The 20,903-nt window shown below is 36.3% G+C and overlaps 2 protein-coding genes across 7 annotated transcripts in view; one reads left to right on the top strand and one right to left on the bottom strand.

Moving 5' to 3' along the window:
• The window catches only part of LOC116248144 (DExH-box ATP-dependent RNA helicase DExH7, chloroplastic), a 98,904-nt gene extending 94,905 nt beyond the window's left edge, over window positions 1–3,999 (top strand). For 5 of the 6 annotated variants that reach the window (XM_050076069.1, XM_050076070.1, XM_031620763.2 and 2 more), the window contains 3 exons: window positions 212–304; window positions 2,414–2,536; window positions 3,645–3,999. In XM_050076069.1, coding sequence (XP_049932026.1) covers window positions 212–304; window positions 2,414–2,536; window positions 3,645–3,728 — 300 coding nt within the window. In that variant the 3' untranslated portion in view covers window positions 3,729–3,999. The remainder of the gene's footprint in view (window positions 1–211; window positions 305–2,413; window positions 2,537–3,644) is intronic. The other variant, XM_031620762.2, reaches the window with a different exon arrangement.
• An 11,960-nt stretch (window positions 4,000–15,959) lies between these two features.
• LOC116248295 (WRKY transcription factor 22-like) lies at window positions 15,960–17,787 on the bottom strand. Its single transcript, XM_031621004.2, has 3 exons — window positions 17,334–17,787; window positions 17,112–17,225; window positions 15,960–16,860 (listed from the first exon to the last, which is right to left on the bottom strand). The coding sequence occupies exons 1-3, from the start codon at window positions 17,717–17,719 to the stop codon at window positions 16,323–16,325; spliced, it is 1,038 nt and encodes a 345-aa protein (XP_031476864.1). The 5' UTR covers window positions 17,720–17,787; the 3' UTR covers window positions 15,960–16,322.
• Between the last annotated feature and the right edge of the window lie 3,116 nt (window positions 17,788–20,903).

The following is a 20,903-nucleotide window of genomic DNA, read 5'->3' as shown; positions in this document are numbered from 1 at the left end:
GTTTTTTATTCTCAAATGTTGTAAAGGGAGGTCACAATGCACAATGAGGTCAGGCACCTGGTGTTGTCAAAAACCTCGAATGAAGACTAAGGCACTGCTGTTCAACTTCAGAGGGAAATTTTTGTTCCACATTGAAGACACTTTTTCTGCAAAAAGTCGAGTAAGGAAGTCTTATTTCTACATTTTTTTTTTTTTTTGCTTTCTCCATCAGGTTGAAACCAGCAAAGTATTTCTGCGAGACACAAGTGTAGTCTCTCCATACTCTATCATGTTATTTGGTGGTTCAGTCTGCATTCAACATCAGGTATCTTGGTATATCTAATATTTACAAAATATTTTCTCATAATTTCTTTCAGAGGTTGACATTTTTCCTTATACTCTTTAGTTGAATCTCCCTTTCATTCTGTGGCTTTAGGCTCTTGCAACATTGTAAGTTTATCACAGCTTGTAGACCTATTTATTTGCACGTCTTAGTAAGCAGTTAAATAATGAAATTATTCGATTTTGCAGAAATTCAGCTAAGGTTGAACATTGAAGTCATTGTCCTGAGAGTAGCTGCACCTAAGTGCCTTTGCTTCAATGTGAAAATGAAAAAATTGAAATTGCTTTTCTGTTATATCCATTTGAGCAGCTTCAGTTAAACATCTATTGTGACCATGTTGATAGGGCACCTGGGCCATATAATTCCCTTGTGTGTATCATTGTCAGAGATATTATTCTCGGGTTTTATTGTGAGGTTTTCCTGGGGTATTTATCAGAAGGTTTGTTTTTTCTTAAGAGGATCTGGGAAATTCAAAAGTTTTAAAGTTATGTAACAATAAAAAATTATGAAATTGCGTGTTATGAACTGTTTCCTTTTTGTAAACACTAAACAGATTTATGGGTTTTAAAATTGTTTCAAATGTGAAAAGAAAGCGAAAGTGGAAAACAAAAGTTTAAATGAATTAAGAACAACTCTCGCGAAAAGGAAAAAATCATGATATTATCACAGTAATATTCTGAGAAAGTTTTGTGATATTTTCTCATGATATTTTGCTTGTTTCTTGTTTTTATCTGTGTTGCTGATACTGCGATAATAACGTGACATTTTTTAACATGACAAGATGTCTGTAACAAATATGATATATATCTATAAATGATGATCTAATGTGCAAAGTCGGAGAATCTCTAGATTCCCTATGGAGTTCACACCTTATGGGTAACACTACTCTGTTCTTATGATGAACAAATTTGAGCTTGCAAGTTTCTCCTCAGCTTTCCTGACGTCTTTGGCCTTTTCTGGCATGACTTCTTAGTCATGTTCCAATTCCTGTTAAAGTATATTATGTGATCTATGTTTCCCAGGTGTGCCATAATCCTTGGCAGCCTGATCATGGTGGAATGATCATGATTCTTGATAAGAATGACAATTGTGTACTGTTGCATCTGTTCTTAGAAACTGGTTTTTCCTCTTTGGTTTGGTCGCATTTGGAGCTTAGTGCATCTTTTTCTCCGAAACAAGTTCATGCATCTCACTGCAATTATTTTTTGAGCACTATGTGAGAATTGTCCTGGCGTTGTGGAATCTAGGCAAGGACAGATTGTGATACTCCATACTCTCCTAAGATTTCATGGATCCATTTTACACAAGGGCAGGTTTCACATTGCATTGTTGATAGCCCAAATGTATTAGGATCTGAGGCTTTTCCCCCAGGAGTGGAGTCTCCTAGGGTTTGCCAGATTTCTCTCGTGTCGGATTTGATAGGTGGGGGCACTTCATTCGTCAATGCATACATATTCCAAGTCACTCACAATGTGTAAAGTACGTGTATCTAAGTCACATGGGTACTTCAGTAAGGTCTACGTACTCGTGTCGCCGTACCCGTACCCAAAATGGGTACTTTGACACTTGGGTACCTATAGATCCAAACTACTTAATTTTACTTTGATTTAATTTTTTCCACCTTACTTTTTATTCTATTCTTTAGATGTGAAAATTCGATTGATGTTCATATTTGATTAGGGGGCTGCTTGGTTGTCCATATGTTTAAAGTTTTTCATAGGTTTCTTAAACACACTGCTGCAAGAGCCGTTGATATATATTTTCTATGTTATTTGTTTGTTTATGTTGATGTATATTTTTTATTTTGATACATATTTTCTAAGTATTTCTTATTGTTTATATATATATACGGCCGTACACCCGCACCCAAGTTTTTTGAAAATGGTCAGTACCCGTACCCGCACCGGCACCCATACCCGTACCTATGTGACATAGACGTGTATACAACTTTAGTAACCCTCCATGGCAGAAGTCCTTTAATATATGTGCATGTAAAGATTGTGCATGGCTAGCTAGAAGATCGTGATGAAAACTTCCTGAATTGTGTAAGAGCCCTGCATAAGCGAGGTATTTGACTTATTTCTTTCTCAGGCTGGTTCTGTCACTGTGGATGGTTGGCTAAAACTTTCTGCAACAGCACAAATTGGGGTTTTGCTTAAGGAACTGAGATATACGCTTGATTCCGTTATGAAAGAGCTTATATATAAACCTGAGGTTTGTTCTCCATATCTTTCTGTCGTATGTTATATCAAATCTCTATCAGGGTATACTTAGTCCCAACCTCTGGTTTAACAGTACATGTGATTCACACTAGAGATACTTCTCTCCATTGTAAATTGTATTGTGTTTGTCTCTGTGTATTACCTCTTGTATTTCTAACAATGACCTGACAACAGTAAATGAAATGAAAGCTCTTCATTTACATTTGTTAAGAGCTTTCCTTTTTTGTGGGTTTACATGGTAACAATTTAGTGTGAAAAAAGACATTTAAGTGGTCCTTCCTATTTTTACAAGCCATGGTGAGACACTAGGAAAAGTTTGAAGTGAGATTCTTTTTAAAGGTTGTTCCTATTTTTAGGGCCTCAAATAGAAAAATTCAACTTGAAAGTGTGTTTGGGATGGCCTTTCCTATTTGCAGGCTCACATGAGATGCATATAATAGCTGGGATTCTTTTCGATGGTTTTTATTCGAATTTTTTTTTCTACATTTTCAATGATAAACTAATCATGACAGAAAGATTTTACACTTGAGCAAGTTTTTCTTTTTCAATGATGTTTTGGCTTTTATCATTTATGGGCTAAAATAAGGATATATACATGAAATGATTCCTTAGAGTGGTTTCTGTTCCAACCCTTTGTATCTTTACATTGTCAATTAGCATGGCAAAATGGAACATATTTTAAATGTATTACCTACATTGAAAACACCCATTTTTTTCCGTTTCAGTTTTTTCTATTTCACCGTCAAGTTAGGGAACCAAATTGGAGGGCTAGCACCCGAAATCCATTTTCCACAATAGTGGGATCAACACCATTAATAGCTTTTAACGAAGAAATTACTTCGAACATAGTGAAGTTACATCTGCAACCTCTTGTAAATATTTTTTTTTCTCGTGTAAAACCTGCTATGTTTTTCACAGATTTTGTCTCGTAATCACAGAGGTCCCTTCAGCCCACTGGACTTGGTGGTGCGGGCTTATGTGTCATATACGTACCAGTCTTCCTCTTTTCTTGGCTTCCTTTGTTCAATTGCTGTAGTCTTATTTTTGTTTCTCATGCTATCGCACGAGCGGTCATTATAACCTTGGTTTTGAATTTGCAGAAAGCCGGCAATATTGTGCAAAATGAAGTCGTGAAATCCATAGTTCATTTGCTGTTGGAAGAGAACAAACAATTGAAGTCATAGGATAGAACAGTTTACCATCTATCAGTACAGCGCAGATATCTGCAGAGAAACTGATGCCAATGGGGCTGAGACGTGCTATTAAAATTTGAGAAAAGAAAATATCGTGTAATTCGGCTGAACTGAACATGCCCATGCTACAATATTCACCTAGCACATTTGTATCCATCCTCATTGTTGCTTGGTGGTGAATTGTTGTCATCATGTAAGGGCGCATTATTTCTATTGGATAACTTTTTTTTATTCAATATATCTTGTTGCTAAGTTTTGCTTATGTGGTAATTATCGCCATGAGGTTACTGCTCAAATTCTTGTGTGCAACGTTTCTTTCTCCTCCTGGAGTTTGGCAGGCAATGGCTGTTGCGCTTGCAGTCAGGCTTAGTTTCTCATATGAATCTTCCTTTCATATTACAAAGCTAGGCACGAAATGACACAGGTATGGCAAAATTGCTGCTGTACACGCACAGGCAAGCCAACACTTTTGGACACAATTTTGAGAAACCCATAGATTTTTTTTCGCATTTTTCATATTATTTTTAAAGTTTTGCATACTAATTTTCATACTAATTATCTAAAATATATTTTTCACATGGTTTACATTTTTCTCACCTGTTTTGTATTAATTTTGCATATTCTTTTGTAGAATTTTACACACATAATCTAGGCGTGTACTCTTGGGATGGAGGGACAGTCAAAGCTGCTTGCTTTACCATTGTTCCAAAGGTTCGCATGTGGGTGGGTTTTTGTGGGTGATTGAGACCAACGAACCGCAACCGGTAGATGCGCCTTCTTTAATGCATTAAAATCAAAAAGCTTCCCCTGCTCTTCTTTTTTTCTTTCTTTTTTTCCCCCCCCGGTCAAGTGGTGGTTCGGAAGAGGAGGCGACCTGCCTCTTTTATTCGTCTTTAACTCCCAAAAGCGACCTCGTTAAATCCTCTCCGCATCTTGAAAATTTCCGTGAATGTTATTTTACCGAAAACATCAGCAGTCTTTTTTATTTTAATTCTCAAACATATTGTAGGATTAAATTGGAAACAAATTATTTTAATATCTAAAAAAATGGATAAAAATAAAATATAGAATTCTTTCAATGGGTCACTAGATCAAAACCTTTTGGATTCAAATTGGCTGCACTATTCTGATAACAGTTTGTAAAGGCACTGACGGAAAGTTTCGTGTTAAAAATCCAAAAATTACATTCTGATGACTTAAAAATTGCATTAGGTGTCTACATCATATCTGAGCTGACTATTCGAGTGTCCCTCGGTCCAAAAATCCTAGCTGCACCATTGGTACAACCGTACGAGGGGGAGACCTGGCTAAAACTTTCTTTCAGCTTTCAAAAAGGTGATGCCTATGATATTTAAATCTTGACTGCCAGTTTGACAACCAGTTTGCTATCCAATATGCCAAGCAATCCAAATATCACTCATCTATGTGATGATCATGATCAAACCTATTCGTATCTAATATCTGAATGCTACTGGATCAAATGACAGACATTGTTGAGAAAGGGATAGGCTTTTCTGGATGAAATGAAACATTTGATTCATGCGCTAGGAGAAAGATTTTCCATTCCTTAGCTAAAAAGATATGTGGCCGTGAAAGAGGAATTATCTGGAACAGAATTGATCGGCTGGTAGAGTAGTGGAAACACTTGTTTATTCCATATTTTGGACCTTGGCTCCTCGGATTAATCTATTGTCCAAGACAAGCAGTTCGCCATGACACAGTAATTGATAACGCTAATGTTGGAAAAACATTGGATTTGAGATGGGGGTTGAATGTGCAAATTCAGTCTTAGAAATCATATTTCAAGGCCATCTTGAGTAGATAGTCATTTGCAACAGAGTGTTTTCCCCAATATCATATTTCAGCACCGTCTCAAATAGGAAGTCATTTGGCAACACAATGCCTTAGAAGTGAAACTACTTGAATATCAAGGTGATCTCGTAAACAACTTCAGAGGATTTAATCAACCTTCCTTACCCTGGGCTTAATTAGCAGAATCAACCACAATTGTGCTGATTCTATCATGATTTCACTTATCTCATCCACAGAACGCGATTACATAAAGATCAAATTATGAATGGTGTAATCAGAAATATTCCATTTCATTTGATGCAAAATGATTTTATATTTTCTGGTTTGTTCATGCTTTTCCCTGTCTTACAGGCTACCAATATATTTCTCCGCACCTTTTAGCTGTTGACAAAGTCATTCAACCAGTTGCTCAATTAGTTCGTTTATCAACGAAAACCTTATATACCAAAGAAATGAAAAGTTTTCCTTGGAAATGAAGAACTTAAATTTAAAGCTTCCCTCAAATTCATTCCTGAGTAACAGGCAACCTGCCCATCCATTCTGATCTTGATGTGATTGACAAATTTATGTCGTTGAATTTTGAAGATGGTGATGTGAATGCATATCCATTAGTATCCAATGAAATTGTGACCATGTAAAGATGACTATGCACAATGAAGAAAAAAACCGAGCAAGTTAATATACTGACATGTACAAATTTCTTTAGGGGCGTTTGATGGATTAAAATTTTGATTTTGAAATTAGAATTCTTGAATCAAAATTCCACTTCAAACTGGAACTAGAATGAAAATGTAAATTCCAATTCCAGTTTCTGTTTTTATTTGATAATTTGGAATTATGATTCCAGAATTGAAAATGACTTGCTAGATGAAAGGGGAATTAAAATTGTAGAATTCATAAATCACAGCCTTCATGCCTTGTATCCCAAAGAGAGCTAAAAAAAATATGTCAAAATACCGGAATCATGATTCCACCAGAATTGGGTTTTATGTCATGGGCTGTTTGAAGGAGCCAGAATTATGGAATTCTAAAATCCAAATTCTCATGTTTTTTTTTTATGATTGTCGAATCATAGGCTCATTCTGGTTTCAAAATTTTGGAATTACGATTCTACCCTGGGGGTAGAATTATGACTAACATATTCCATAATATTTTTTTCTCTCTTTGGGACACAAAGCATGAAGGCTTTGATTTATGAATTCTACAATTTTAATTCCCCTTGCATCTTGCAAGTCATTTTTAATTCTGGAATGAAAATTCCAGTTTTATTAAATACAAAGGAAAAGTGTAATTCAGATTTTCATTTTCATTCCAATTCCAGCTTGAAATGGGATTTTGATTCTGGAATTCTGTCCAAAATCAAAATTTCAAGATATCAAACCCCCCCAAGGAAATATATACAAGTCATTATATTAACTTGCTCGATCTTTTTCTTTACTGTGGGATAACTTTTACATAGTCACCAATTGCTTTGGGTACTAAAGGATATGCATTCACTTCACCACGATGGAAATTCTGCGAAGTAAATGCATGCATGCTGAGAACACATGCTCTGAGTTGTTGATTTACTTATTTCATATAAATGTCGGAACTGGTAACAACTTGAAGTTGACATGTCTAGTTTCCAAAGGGGCTGGCTTGATTGATTTTTGGCTCCTTGTTACTTTGCTTTGTCCATGCTTACAATTCCTATTCTAATTTATGATTAATTTACTTTTTCTATGGATGTTCCAAAAGGTTCAATGGCTATTTTTTCATGGGTGTGAAGGTTAGGAAGCAGTATTCTCATTTCAACTAGACTATATTTGCAATCACAAGCTTAATTTCTACTGCAGTAGGTAGTATTCATTAATTTATTTGACAAGAAAATGTTTCAAAACACCGTTTTGGTTTTTTGATCAGCTGGGTTGACCTAGTGAAGGAAGCTGTTAGTGAGTCCAGTATACATGTATTAGCTTTTAATACTTGTTGCATTACCAAGTATAGAATTTTTATTGTTTTGTAAACTATTAATCCCTTGGGTGGTATGTGAGAGGTGAAAACCACCCCCTTCTCTTCATTTCCAGGGTCCAGGACTGCTTCGAAACCTAAGTGGTCTCATGGTATACCTTTTAACTTGAATTTTGTGCATGCCACCATTTGCAGTTTAGAGAAATAGCACTCATGAGAATCCAATTGAGGACAATGTCATCTACGTGACCCTCGACTGACTAACTATGGGACACCCCCTGGGGTAAGCTATTAATCCCTTGAGTCCCTCCTCCTATGCATAATTTTTTGTTGCACTAAGTGCCTAGCATGCAGTAACACTAAAAAATGAAAAAAAAAAAAAAATTAATCGCTTGATGCATCTGCACATGCACATTTATTTCGTATATCGTTATTCATACGTATCATTTGTTGGTTGCATGCATGCATCTCTTTGTCATCAAGTTATACGGTTGTGTTGACTTATCCAATATATGCTTACTTTACAAAGTCAGAAATGAAAGTGGCTGAATAATAACTTTGCTACTGGGAAGAGGGGTGGAGTTTGAAATTTTTCATGAGAGGGGACGAATTAAAGCTTCTAAAATTTGACACGGGTTGAAATATTGTTTTTCAAAATTTTTATATAAGACTAGTAAAATTTTCTAAAATTTACATGTAAATTTTTTTGTTCATCAAACTATGTTTACTTTTTCTATATTATCATAGATGTATATTCTGATTCTATTATTTCCAATAAAGTATGATTCCGTTGGAACAATTATCACGAGGCTAAGCATTTCTTCTGCTGAAAAAATGTCTCAGATTGTTGGGGCCATTATATGGATATGAACCTGAAAAAAGATAGAAAGAAAAGCTAAATGTAGTGACATGATATAAAAATGCTTCTCAAATATTATAAATCATTGGCTAATTATAGTTAATTTGCTGGTAACTAAATAACTCTTCCCCTTTAAGATGGATTTTTCTTAAGGTTGTGTTTGGTTACGATGGATCTGAGATCCATGGTTTTCCATGTTTTTTTACATTAAATTGTAGATTTGAAATCCACGTTAGGAGTTGATGTTGAAATCCACCGTTTGATACAACTCTGGATTTCAGCTACCATGGATTTGAGATCCCCTCGGATCTAAGAACCATAGAGAATCAAATGCAACCTAAGAGTCCAAATAATTATTCGATGTATTTCCAAAATTAGGAGAAAAAATGCAACTAAATTGGTTTGCTGTTGATAGGAATTACTCAGGCTCAGCCAGACTGAAGCACATGCTGGATTCATTTATTTTGCACACAAACTCGAGTCAGAACAATAAAATCTCTTTCTTTGACTTTGCATTGTGATATGAAATCTTCAGTGAATAAATGAGAGTGTTGGTTTCTGTAGATAAAGACAAGGGCACAGTCAAAGGTTGGAATTTATCATCACCTAATAAATCGGAAGGCTGTGGCGAAAAGTGATACTATAAAGATTAGATTTTGACTTCTGCAAACATGAGACACCTTGACTTTCTCCATCTCCAGTTGAATGCCTAATGAAAAGAGTAGTTAGTACGTACCATGTCTACCGTAGGCAGGATGTACTTTGTTTTCTTCCATATCAACTATTTATAAATTTTGAGACATTCTAATTAATCTTTTAGATTAACAGTAAATTCTTCTAAGCAAATGGTTCTTAATAAGGCATGATGGAAGCGGCATTTTGAAGTACCAAAGTAAGCCCTATACTCTGGGGATACATGTGTGTGTGTGTGAAAGAGAGAGAGAGAGAGAGAGAGAGTAACTATGTGTATATAGACATCAAATTAAGAACTTGTCTAAATATATCTTTGCAGCTTGATGGGCATTTTTTATTTTATGTCACTAAAAATTATAACAAAAAGTGCTCTCTGTCACTAGAAACCACGGCTAAACAAGTGTCTATCACAAATATAATTTTTGCAATGGTTTTTAGCAATATAAAATTTAAAAAAAATATTCGTTCAAGGTATATATATATATATATATATATATACGTCCCGGAGGCCTGAGGGTGCGCTCATCTTCTGTTTATCACGAGTCATCAGCATCCGTAGGCCGTTTGGAGTGAAAATCTGCCTTGAATAGTTGAGTTCAACTCATAGTTTTGTTGGATATTGATATCTCTTGACTTGAGAGGAAGGCAACAATAGTTAAAAGGATTTCACCAGATCCAGAAGCCTGTTGCTATCTCTTGTCTCATTATGTTGTTCACCATTGCAAGGCTTCATTATTTCTTAAAGTTCACTTTATTATCGAAATCGCAGCAACTAGTTGCTTCAAACTCCGGAGAAAACATGTGGAAGAAGAAGGATAAGAAATGATTAAGGTTGGAAGTAGAGAAATAAGGGCTGGATATGGGGTTCAAATTAAAAGGGTTAAATGCTACACAAGTTTTTAAGAAAAGTTCCTTGGCAATGTGTGTGTAATCTCTCTCTCTCCTTTTATATATATATATATATATATATATATGAGAAGCCGGAGTATCTAGATGGCCGGAGAAAGGCACATCATGTCAACATCGTGGTTATTATCAAATATATATATATATATATGAGAAGCCGGAGTATCTAGATGGCGCACATCATGTCAACATCGTAGTTATTACCAAAATCATATCGCCTGAGTTGTCATCGAACACTATATACTCAAAACGCCTGCAGGTTTGACTTCGAATTAAAATCACATTTCCTTTTCTCTACAATTTACTTCAAAACTTTTCTGCGCAGAAGCGAATGTTCAGCAGCTTTACAAATCGCTCACCGCATGCTCTTCAAAGTAATATTTTAGTAAAATATATATCAAAAGGAATATGCTGCTCCAAATCTCGTCAAACATATATGAAATCAAAATGTTATTTCTGGTTTGCTCTTGAACTGAAAATTTTACTCATATTTGCCTTCCCTGTGGCTAAGGCAACTGTACATCTCTCTCAGCTATGCCCAATACTGAAAGATAAGGCTCTGACATTTACGTAACATGCATGCACAGTTCATGAAGAGCCCCTTAGTCAAAGGCATGAATGAAAGAAGACTCGCCAGTGCATTTATAATGTCTTCGCAACCACGTCGTACCCTTCTGGTTAGGCCTATTGAAAGCATTTAATTCATATACATTTATGCAAAAGAATGTAAGATCTATGGTCGATTGGATCTACACAGATCCACAGTAAAAGACCCATAAGAGACAAATGACATTAAATTTACCAAATCTATGATTTTGAAGCATCTGGGTCACATCCACTTTCTAGTCAAATATTCTCAATTGTTCACTTGTTTGGATCGTATGGAAGGTGTGGTTGTTTGCTTAAAGATCAGATAAAATATTTCAACACCAGCATAATGAAGGTCATGACCAAATGTTTTAGAGTAAAGAATGATGTGCAAGTCTCCCCGTGTTGTTCCTAGCACGTAACAACCTATGGACATTGAAATTCATCCCTTCCACCAGTGGTGGAGCCAAGAATATTTTTTGTCAGATCGCTGGCTCCGATCAGCTGTGGGCCTTGGATGTGACTAAACCCGAGTCCAGCCTCAATCCCAATGAAATTTTAGAAGGTCTGGTTTGGCAGCGGCCATGTATCCCTGCTACTGGGTCAAGGTGATACTTTTGCCAATGGTCAGAGTGGCCAACTATTTCCCTGACTTAATTAAGGTTATAGTAGGAAGATTAAAATGCGCAAAGGCAGATCGAATTTGGACGGCCAAGAGTAGTTTGGTAGGAAGGATACTTTATGATTGTTTTTGGGTAGATTTATGAAAAACTATAATTAATGTTTTACGAACCTGACCCAATCTTTGAAACAAATTCATGAAACATTCACATAGTGTCTCTGATCAAGATAAATTGTTTTGAAAAGTGAATGTTTTATGTGTAATGAAACATTTATAGAGTGTCCCTACTTCTAGACAACCCCCAAATGTCAAATTAAATTGTTTAGAGGGTAAAAGTTTTATTATAAATGGAGGGAGATGCTGGAATACCATACAGGAGTTACTTCAAAGAGCTTCCCCCTTTTCGATGGAGGCACCAGCCACCAAGCTTCATATTTTGAAATGTGTTGTGTTTGAGTACGTGAGAATGTTTGAACAATTTTGGCCCGATTCAAACGATTTTGTTTACAGATCTAGCCATATAAATATGGCCACGGTCTAAATTTTGATTTTGTAAGAGGTTAAAATTCAATGGTCTAATTGTCATAAAAAATGTGCACGGCAAGAAAAAAGACTGTGACAAAGTTGTATATCTTAAGAATAAAATGGAAAAATCTTGGCAAATTTTTTAAAAATTTAAAACATTAAATAAATCTTAAAAATTATAAAAAATAAAAAATAATAAAGAATATAAAAAAACACATATAATACATATTTTATTCACGTTTTTTATTTTCTGGCATTTTTTTTTTTTAAAAATGCGTCTTTTTAACGTTTAATACGTCTGAGCATTTTTGACATATTATACGCGTGTTTTTTTTTCAAAAAGACGCGTCTTGTCTTGTCTTGTGTGACACACTAAAGTTCCGGTTTTTAATAAAATATGGTTAATTAATTTACGCATTAAAAATTCACGATTTTTCAATTCCATGTGTGTGTGATCAGATTTCAAAAGCAAATGAAAAACTTGGCAGCACGGCAGACAGCCACTTTTCTCTCTCTCTCTCTCTCTCTCTCTCTCTCTCTCTCTCTTATAGAGAGAGGAATATATAGGCTGAGCCAGTTCAGCTTCGGGACCGATTTTTTCACCTCTTTATTTCTGACCAACTTTTCCTCTTACAGTGCAATTCTATCTCAACCACAAGACGGGTAAGATTGGACCTAAAAATGAGACCGGCTATATATGTTTCGAAGTAATGTTGTGATGTTTCGAAGTAATGTTGTGAGATGGCTAAATATTTAAAATTTATAGTTAAATATATATACCATAAACTATCAAAAAGATACTTTAAATCATTGTTAATGCATCCATTGAGTGGCGTTTTCAGCAACACTTTTGAAATATTTTATCATTCCACAGCATTCGGTTTTTAACAACAATGTTTTAAATATTTTGTCATTAGGTAATAGTAGACAGTTGGACAACTCCAATTCTTTCATATATATATATATATATATATATATATATATATATATATATATATATATATATATAAAAGAAAGCTGCTACTAAAAGCTGTCATTAGGTAACAGTAGACAGCTGACCACAAATACATAGGGTTGCACAATGAGACAAGCTAACTTGGGCTCGACTCAAAACTCGTTCGAAAAAACTGGGTTCGTACTCAACTCATTTATAAATGAGCCAAGTTCGACCTCACAAAGATACTTGAAATGATAAATGAGTTGAGTTCGAGTTTCAAGAACTCGACTCAGTTATGCTCGACTAAACTCGCAAACCGAGATACTTTATATAATAATGTTAATACGAGTTCACCGGTTTTAATTTTTAGGGTAAAGACAAATTTTCACAAGTTACGTGAGTTAATGCTTACACGAATTAAACGAGTTAATGCTTACACAAGTTAACGTCAAACGAGTTAACGCTTAAACGAATCGAGTTCGAGCTCGATTTTGTATAGTCTAGTCCAGCTCGAGCTTGAGCTTGTCAAATTTTTTGAGCTAGAGTAAGCCCGAGTCTGGCCAATCTCCAGTTCGACTCAACTCGGAATGTCAATGACCCTCTCTCTCAGAAATGTCATTTGGTCTGATGCCGCGCCCCTTTATTGCTTTTGAACAGGTCAATCGGAATATCCATGAGGCAAAAACTAGTTATTGAGAATGAAAAAGTTTTCAACCGAAATTTCCGGGCTTTGCAGTTCGCGCCTCCATATACTTAAAAATAAAATCTTATTTCTTGCCTTGCACTTCGGGTCGCTTGGCCGATGACTTTCGTGGACTTCACCATGAAAATTTTCATTCATTTAAATGGCGAGAAAATATTGATTTCAAATTTTGGCTTGTGCCATAGATCTTATGTAGAAATACTTACATCACATTGTTAGTTTTGTAACTAGAAAGATTAAGTGATGAAGTTAGAGCATGAAGATATCTAGAGGTCTAGAGATAATGCATACCTAGATCAATTGCGAATTTTGGGGAATTACCAGACTCAAATGGCAAATCTGCCTTTTTTTGTGGGCTAGGGACGGTATCAGATATGGTTGGGGCCTTTGATTCACTTTATGTAAATTTTCGAATCACTATTCTGAATTGTGTTCTCAAACAAAGAATTTTGATTCTAAAGTTATAAACTCATTTTAGAATCAAAGTTCCGGAATTATAATCTCACCTAATTAAAGAGCGTTATTACGATTTCAAAATTTTGGAATTTTTTTTGTCTTTCTTGGGATACAAGGCATGAAGCTTTAATTCATGAATTCTAGAATTTTAATTATTTTTTCGTCAAACAAGTCGTATTTTTAATTCTATAATCAAAAGTTCTTATTATCAAACTGGGAAGAAAATTGGAACTGAAATTTTCATTTCTAATTTCAGGTTGAGGTGGAAATTTGATTCTGGAATTTTGATTTCAAAATAAAGAATTCTAAGACATCAAATGCCCCGTAAAGCTGATTGGATCCAATCATAACAGAGTTAAAGTTTGATGTAGGACCTTTGTTGCCAAATCCAATGATTATCTGAATCTAGAAGGCATCTGGACCTAATCAAATGTAAAAAAAAAATTGAACTATGCTTACAATGTAATTTACATCTAAATTTAAAAATAAAAATATTTACCCTGTATAAAAATTTTGAAAAATTATTATTTCGACTCCTGTAAAAATTTTAAAACTATAATTCAGCCCCCTTCATAAAAAAAAATCCTGTCTCTGCAATAATTGAAACTGATACATCCCTTGAAAATCTAGGAAATTTAAGAAGGTTTCGTATACTGGCGTCTCATTCTAAATCCATATGATAATTGAAACTGATACATCCCTTGAAAATCTAGGAAATTTAAGAAGGTTTCGTATACTGGCGTCTGATTCTAAATCCATAGTATTTAATTAGTCGAATGTGATAATAGCAGCTGAATCTAAATCCAGATCCAATTTTTTACAACACTTATCTTAGTTCTTGCAACACAAGTTTGAAAGATTTGGCGATGTATAATGCATGCATAATTTATTTTTTTATCGATACCATAAACATAACTAATGCTTTTGTTCGTTATAACAATGATATACGAAAAGTATATCAGGATCATATTATATTTCTTAATTGTGTACGTTAGTGATCAGTGGCGTTTCTTAAGTAAGTCGGTGATTTTTAGTTACATCAAAATCTTGGGAAAAGGAAAACTAGACTGGGCTATAGTTCTCTAAACCGTCACCAATAATATCAAATGGACATCATAAATGCTGTCATCGTTTCGGAACATCAAGTTGAGGCGCTACGCTTTCAAGCTACTGAAATTTTGCCCACTTGACCAGCAAGCCAGTGAAATCCTTTGAAGTTTTGTCCAAGCTTTGACCACTCGATGCAACGCATCTAGTCGTATGTTCTCAAACTTAAGAGGATTTTCAAACCTAGAAGGAGAAATCTGTAAACTATAATGTTATATATATATATATATATATGAAAACATGTAGCTACCGAACAGTGGCAGACCTAAGAATCTGTGATTAAGGGGCACCAACAGTTTTAGTTTTAAACATTAAGGGGGCACTCTTAGATAAATGAGTAAAAATTATAAAAATTTCAACTTAAGGTAATTGCTATAGGATGGTGTACACAATTTCCATACCAATCTACATGTACATAAGGGAATTGTATAAGCCATTGATTTTAAAAAATATGGAGATTAAGTTGACAGAAACAGAAATCAAGTTATATTTCAAGACACCGAAATACTCCTTATAAAAGAAAACAAATCAGTTTCCTTAATCAAGATCTCACCTTCTCTTGAAGGGTATTCCTGTTCCTTCAACATACACTTTAGTTTCTGGTTTTTATTTTTTTCAATTTAATCTTCATCATCTAATTTGGTATATAAGGGACCATAGCTACCCCGTTTTCATATATATATATATATATATATAGTTGTTGAGAGTTAGCCACATGAAGTCGCCCATGTTAGTTCTCCATGTCGAGAATTTTTATTAGAAGTAGCCAAATTTTAAAAAGTCATTTTCGACAAGAAGTGGTCCAAAGAGTTTATTCTTAAGAGCATGGTAAGTATGATGTTGATATGCATATATATGTACATGAGAAAGAACACAATAAAATTCACAAACTAAAAACAAAGGATTGCGAAGGCAAGGATCATGTGATCATTAAACATACAGGTCACACGCGCCAGATATGAAATGTGAACAACTGTCATCCAAATAAAAAGGAACTTCAGGTCTGATCCTCTTAACATATAAAAATTAATATTTTTATGCCTTCGTGACATAATGATGAATTTTCCATCGTCACTTGCTTTGCAGGCTTAATGGCTTAGGCTCCATTATTGGCATAAACTATTCTCCAACGGAATTCTTTCTCCAGGAGAAAGTAAATATAAAAGAAAAGATGGAGAGAAAGGGTGGAGGAGATGGAAAGATGCACAAGAAATTATAAAATTGCATATCAAATTTGTTTATTGGTATCTTTTGATATGCTCAAATTAAGAGGACTTAGAACAGTGAGGAGCGTCTGTGAATTTTTTAAAGAAGAAAAGAAGAGAGGAGCGATTCATTGGGGAGAGAAAGAGAGCGGTAGGTGCTGCCTCCTCAGTAGTAATCTAGGAAGGAAGGAGGGGTCCACCATCATTTGCCAACTGGGGGGTTCAGTCCCCTCCTCCGGCGGCGGCGGCGGCGGTGGAGGTGGTGGCGGCGTAGGTGGATGCCCACTCCGGGAATTCCACCGGGAAAAGCTCGTCCACCCCGCCGCACATCATGAACATGTCATCTTGGAGTTCATCAAGATCCATGAGTAGATTTGCCTCCTCCCCATCGTCCTCCTCTTGCTCATCCTCCTGCCCGACCGAGCCTGCCTCCATCTCCGGCTCTTCGTCGTCAAACTGCAACTTGCTCGCGTCCTCCATGGCTGCCCTCAATGGCGTCGTCGGTGATAAACCGTCCGACGGTGAGCATGCCTCGTTAGCACCACCACTACGAGTACCAGAAAAGGTTGCGGTCGTCGCCGCTGCTGAACTCTCCGTACACTTCTGTCGGGTGGTTCCGGCGAGAGAATTCCGGTGGGTAGGAGCCGGATGGTTGTGCTCCGACGTGTATGTGACCACGAACATCTCCGGATCTGTCTTGCTCCGCTCCACCTGCTTTCTGGCCGAGCAGCCTTTTGAGCTACTACACCTATAATATCCTCTGTTCATACCAGAAGAAACAAACAATACCAAATCAAAACAACATTTTCATGGCACCAAACAGCTGATCAGAAATAACCATCGAATCGAAGTGAACAAAATAGCATCATGTTGTAACAAGAAGAACTAAAAACAAGATATGGGTCATGATTAAAATTGTAGCGATACCATCTTAGCAAGTAAAAGAGTACTGTCAATTTAGCAACATAAAGGATTTTAGGAACTGTAAGTTAAAAAAGGGAGGAAGAAGACCTTGGGTAGGGAGATCCTTTAATGGGCTTCTGCCCGTACTTCCTCCACGCCCACACGTCGGAAGAGAGCCCTTCTGCGGGAACATGACGCACCACCTTCTTTTGTTGACTCTTCCTGCAAAAAGGAAAAGGCGGCAATTGTCTTAGTCTCCGTCGCTTTCTTCAAGAAGCGTAAAATAGCAAGTTCACTGAAATATTTTGTTGCTTGTTATATGTATTCTACCTTCGTTTGGGGCGGCCTTGCGAAGCGGAGGCGGAGAGGGGCAAGGGCTTTTGATGGTTGTGGTGGAGAGGGGAAGAAGAAGAAGAAGACTGTTGTTTGGAGTAGAAGGGCTTCCAGAGATCATGGAGATCCATGGATGGTGTGGAAGAGAGGAGGTCAGGGAAGACCACGACGTTGGATTGTTGGTCGGCATCAGTTAGTAAAGTAGATGGTGAAGACGACGACGATGAGGAGTAGGAGGAGGAAGAGCAAGACGACGGAAAGGAGAGAAGGAGGGGATCCGGCTGTAGGGATGAGAAGGAGCGGAAGGCGGAGGAGGTGACTGAGAAAGGGCTGGCGGCGTTGCAGCAGCCTCGAACTACGGCCTGCAGACCCCAGTCGTCCATGGCTGCTCTGCGACTAGCGAGAGAGATAAGAGAGAGAGGCGGAAGGGACAGCGCTGACTTTGCTTTAAGCAATAAGGTTTCTCTGGCGGTGATCTGCTTTTTATACAATGCGAAGAGAGAGAGATCGAAGTATAGGTACGTAGATTAGAAGTTTTTTAGTTTTCTTATCAGTATAGTTTATAAACCCACTTCTAATTTTTTGAGTAATTTTTGTCTTTCAGCATTCATTTTGAGAACCAGTGAAATCTACTAGTAAAGGAACAACTGAGTTGATGAATGAAAAGAAAAAACATTTCTGCTTCAAACAAAGAGATAAGCTCATAACCATCTCTCTCTCTCTCTCTCTCTAGCTACTTTCTTGTCTCTATGTTTGAGTTTAACGGCTTCTGTTGATTTCTCTTTGGATAATCTGATAGAACTAGTCGAGAAAGAGAGTGCATGAATCTGAGAGCTCCAAATTGCACGATGCCATTTTCACAAGGCATTAATGGCGAGCAACTTTCACGAAAAATTACTGTGCTGGACTATTTTTTATTTTCAGGAGAAAGAGAGAGAAGCTTTTGTCTTTTCCGCTTGACTTGTTAAGAAGTCAAAACCCCAGAAAAAGCCAAAAATCTGCATCTTCCTTCTTTTCTCCTCCCCTCTTTCTCTCTCTCTCTCTCTATGTTAAACCGGTCGGACATCCGATTCGCTAGCCTCAACCGATACGGGTTCGAGTCTAAATCAAACTACCATCTTGTGTAAGAAGTGACGATCGTCATATTTCGGCTTTCATTGCTACCAGAAAACAGCCAAGGCCAAATCCAGCCGAAATTTTCAGATTCATTTTCAACCGAATCGGAATCCGAGTCCCTTCTGATCCGTATCGGGTTACCCGTCTCGCTCTTCACCTCTCTCGTCTGGAAACTGGGGGTGGAAGACGCGTCCGTGGTCCCCACGTGCCTCTTTCATTCTCTCTCTCTCTTTTTCTCTCACTGTGACGGCGTCAGGGGGACACGTTAGGGTTCCCTTCTTGCCGTTTTCCTTATCATTTCGAAAGCCTGAGAGGAACGAAGTGGGGCCCACCCTCCCCGATGAAGTTAACGACGTTTGCTTCCTCAGAATTGTAGTCAGCCGAGTGTTGCCATCATACCTCCGAAACAAGCGGGTTCGGATCCGGATCCGGATCTAAATCTGAGGTACCCTATCGGACTTCTTTCCACTGGCACTGCAGAGGTGCAAACGGATATGAACTGGCAAGAAAGAGGAGTTCGAATTACTTTAAATTTTTCATTCAGTGTGATCTGATATTTTTGAGACAAAGCACTCTCCACCTTATAGATCACAACCAATTAATTTTCTCTCGATAGATTGAAAAAAGTTGTAAATCGTAGATAAAAATACATAAAATCAAAATTAAAATGTCCAATAATAAAATATGTGAATCTGAGAACTACGAAAATATGGTGTCCTGCTGAAAAAAAAAAATTATTCCAATAGCTTATATTAATGACCATAATGAGTAGCGTGGGCTGTAAACAGGACGGTTTTAGTTGAGATATATTCCATCTTCATTGAATTCGATCAGTTGGATTAATTCGTTTTAAAAAATAGGAACCGACCTACTTCCGTCTAGTCTAGGGCCGGTGGTCGATTTAATTTAACAAAATATTAAAAACTCTTATTAAAAAATTTACCACTGCCATCGTACTGAACTTGAGAGCTTAAATGAAAAAAAAAAAAAAAAATTAGCTTATAAATTAAAGTTCGGGCTGATCAACCATCCAAATCCCGCAGAAAAAACACTAAAGCTTCAACTTCTTTCATTTAGCTGCCTGAATTAGACGTAAAAATGCAAAATTTAGATGTGTTTTCATCATATCATGAAACATTGAGCACCCATTTGGAACATTTTCATTTAGGAAAAGGGTTTAAAGACCAACTCAGATGCAAACTTGTAACTTGAAGATGACGCTGGATCGGTTACAATCGGCATGTAACATTATCAAATTAATTTATTTATAAAAACAAAATAATAATAAATAATAAAAACTAATAAAAATGAACAATTTAAAAATAGCAAAAGATGATTTGAGCATGAATGACGATTTGGTAGATTATATGATTAATGATTGATCTGCAATTTAAAGATGAGAAATCTCCCCAAAATCCTAAAATCATTTGAGAACTCTGCACTCGTATGTTCTTTCATCAGATCAGATGAATGGGTTTCATTGGGATAATTTTGGTGTTCAAATCACATGGATGACTCTAAATAGACGTGAAAGCTCACATGGCGGTGAACTTTTGAAAAACAAAAACGATCCCCCGTTAAAGAATAAAAGATTGAAAAGCCAGTCCATTAGAAAATTCAATCTGATTTGACTGATAAAAACGAACATGAGTCTTTTAGCAAGAACATGCAAATGGCGGATGAGCGGATGCAATTTAATGAGCCTATATATATATATATATATATTTGTCAAAAAGTGCATATAAAACTACTGGAATATATAGGTCAGGATACATCTGACAAATAATCATAAACCCAAGACCTTCAATCACATAGTTTTATCCGGCCCATGCACAGGCAGACGCTCCTACATGAAAATAATGTTTTCCAAGTGCTTTGATGAACATATAAGAGTAGTTTCTTCCTGAACCCTCTGGATTAGTTTGAATTATAACTCCATGAAGTTTGTAAAATACTATTTTATGGAAGACACTATCACATGCTCTAAATTAATGCCCGTAGATTGTGTGGAATCATATATATATATATATATATATATATATATATATATATATATATATATATATATGATTCTGAGAATTCAGTAGCACATGACATTAGAAGGGGCAGCATATGCTCTTCACCGACAACCAGACTGTACAAGCTGCACATTGTCTCCTTCCTTCATGATTCAAAGTTTGCTGAAATCAGTTTAAAAATTGGTTCAAATTCTCAGCACGCATTTTCACATGTTAAGCCAGTCTAGTCTAACTATTACTCATGGGAATCGAAGAATAGATATGACTATTACTCATGAGAATCGGGGGATCGAACAATAGACATGTCTGTGATGTATCCCCACCCAACCAACTACGTTACATCCTTTTCAGGCACAAGCTGCACAAGCGAATGATATATATATATATATATATATATATATATATATATATATATATATATATAGAGAGAGAG

The sequence above is a fragment of the Nymphaea colorata genome, chromosome 2, assembly GCF_008831285.2.
Source record: "Nymphaea colorata isolate Beijing-Zhang1983 chromosome 2, ASM883128v2, whole genome shotgun sequence".
NCBI lineage: Eukaryota > Viridiplantae > Streptophyta > Magnoliopsida > Nymphaeales > Nymphaeaceae > Nymphaea > Nymphaea colorata.
Note: the sequence above shows the minus strand (reverse complement) of the source record. Positions and strands in the feature narration are given on the sequence as shown.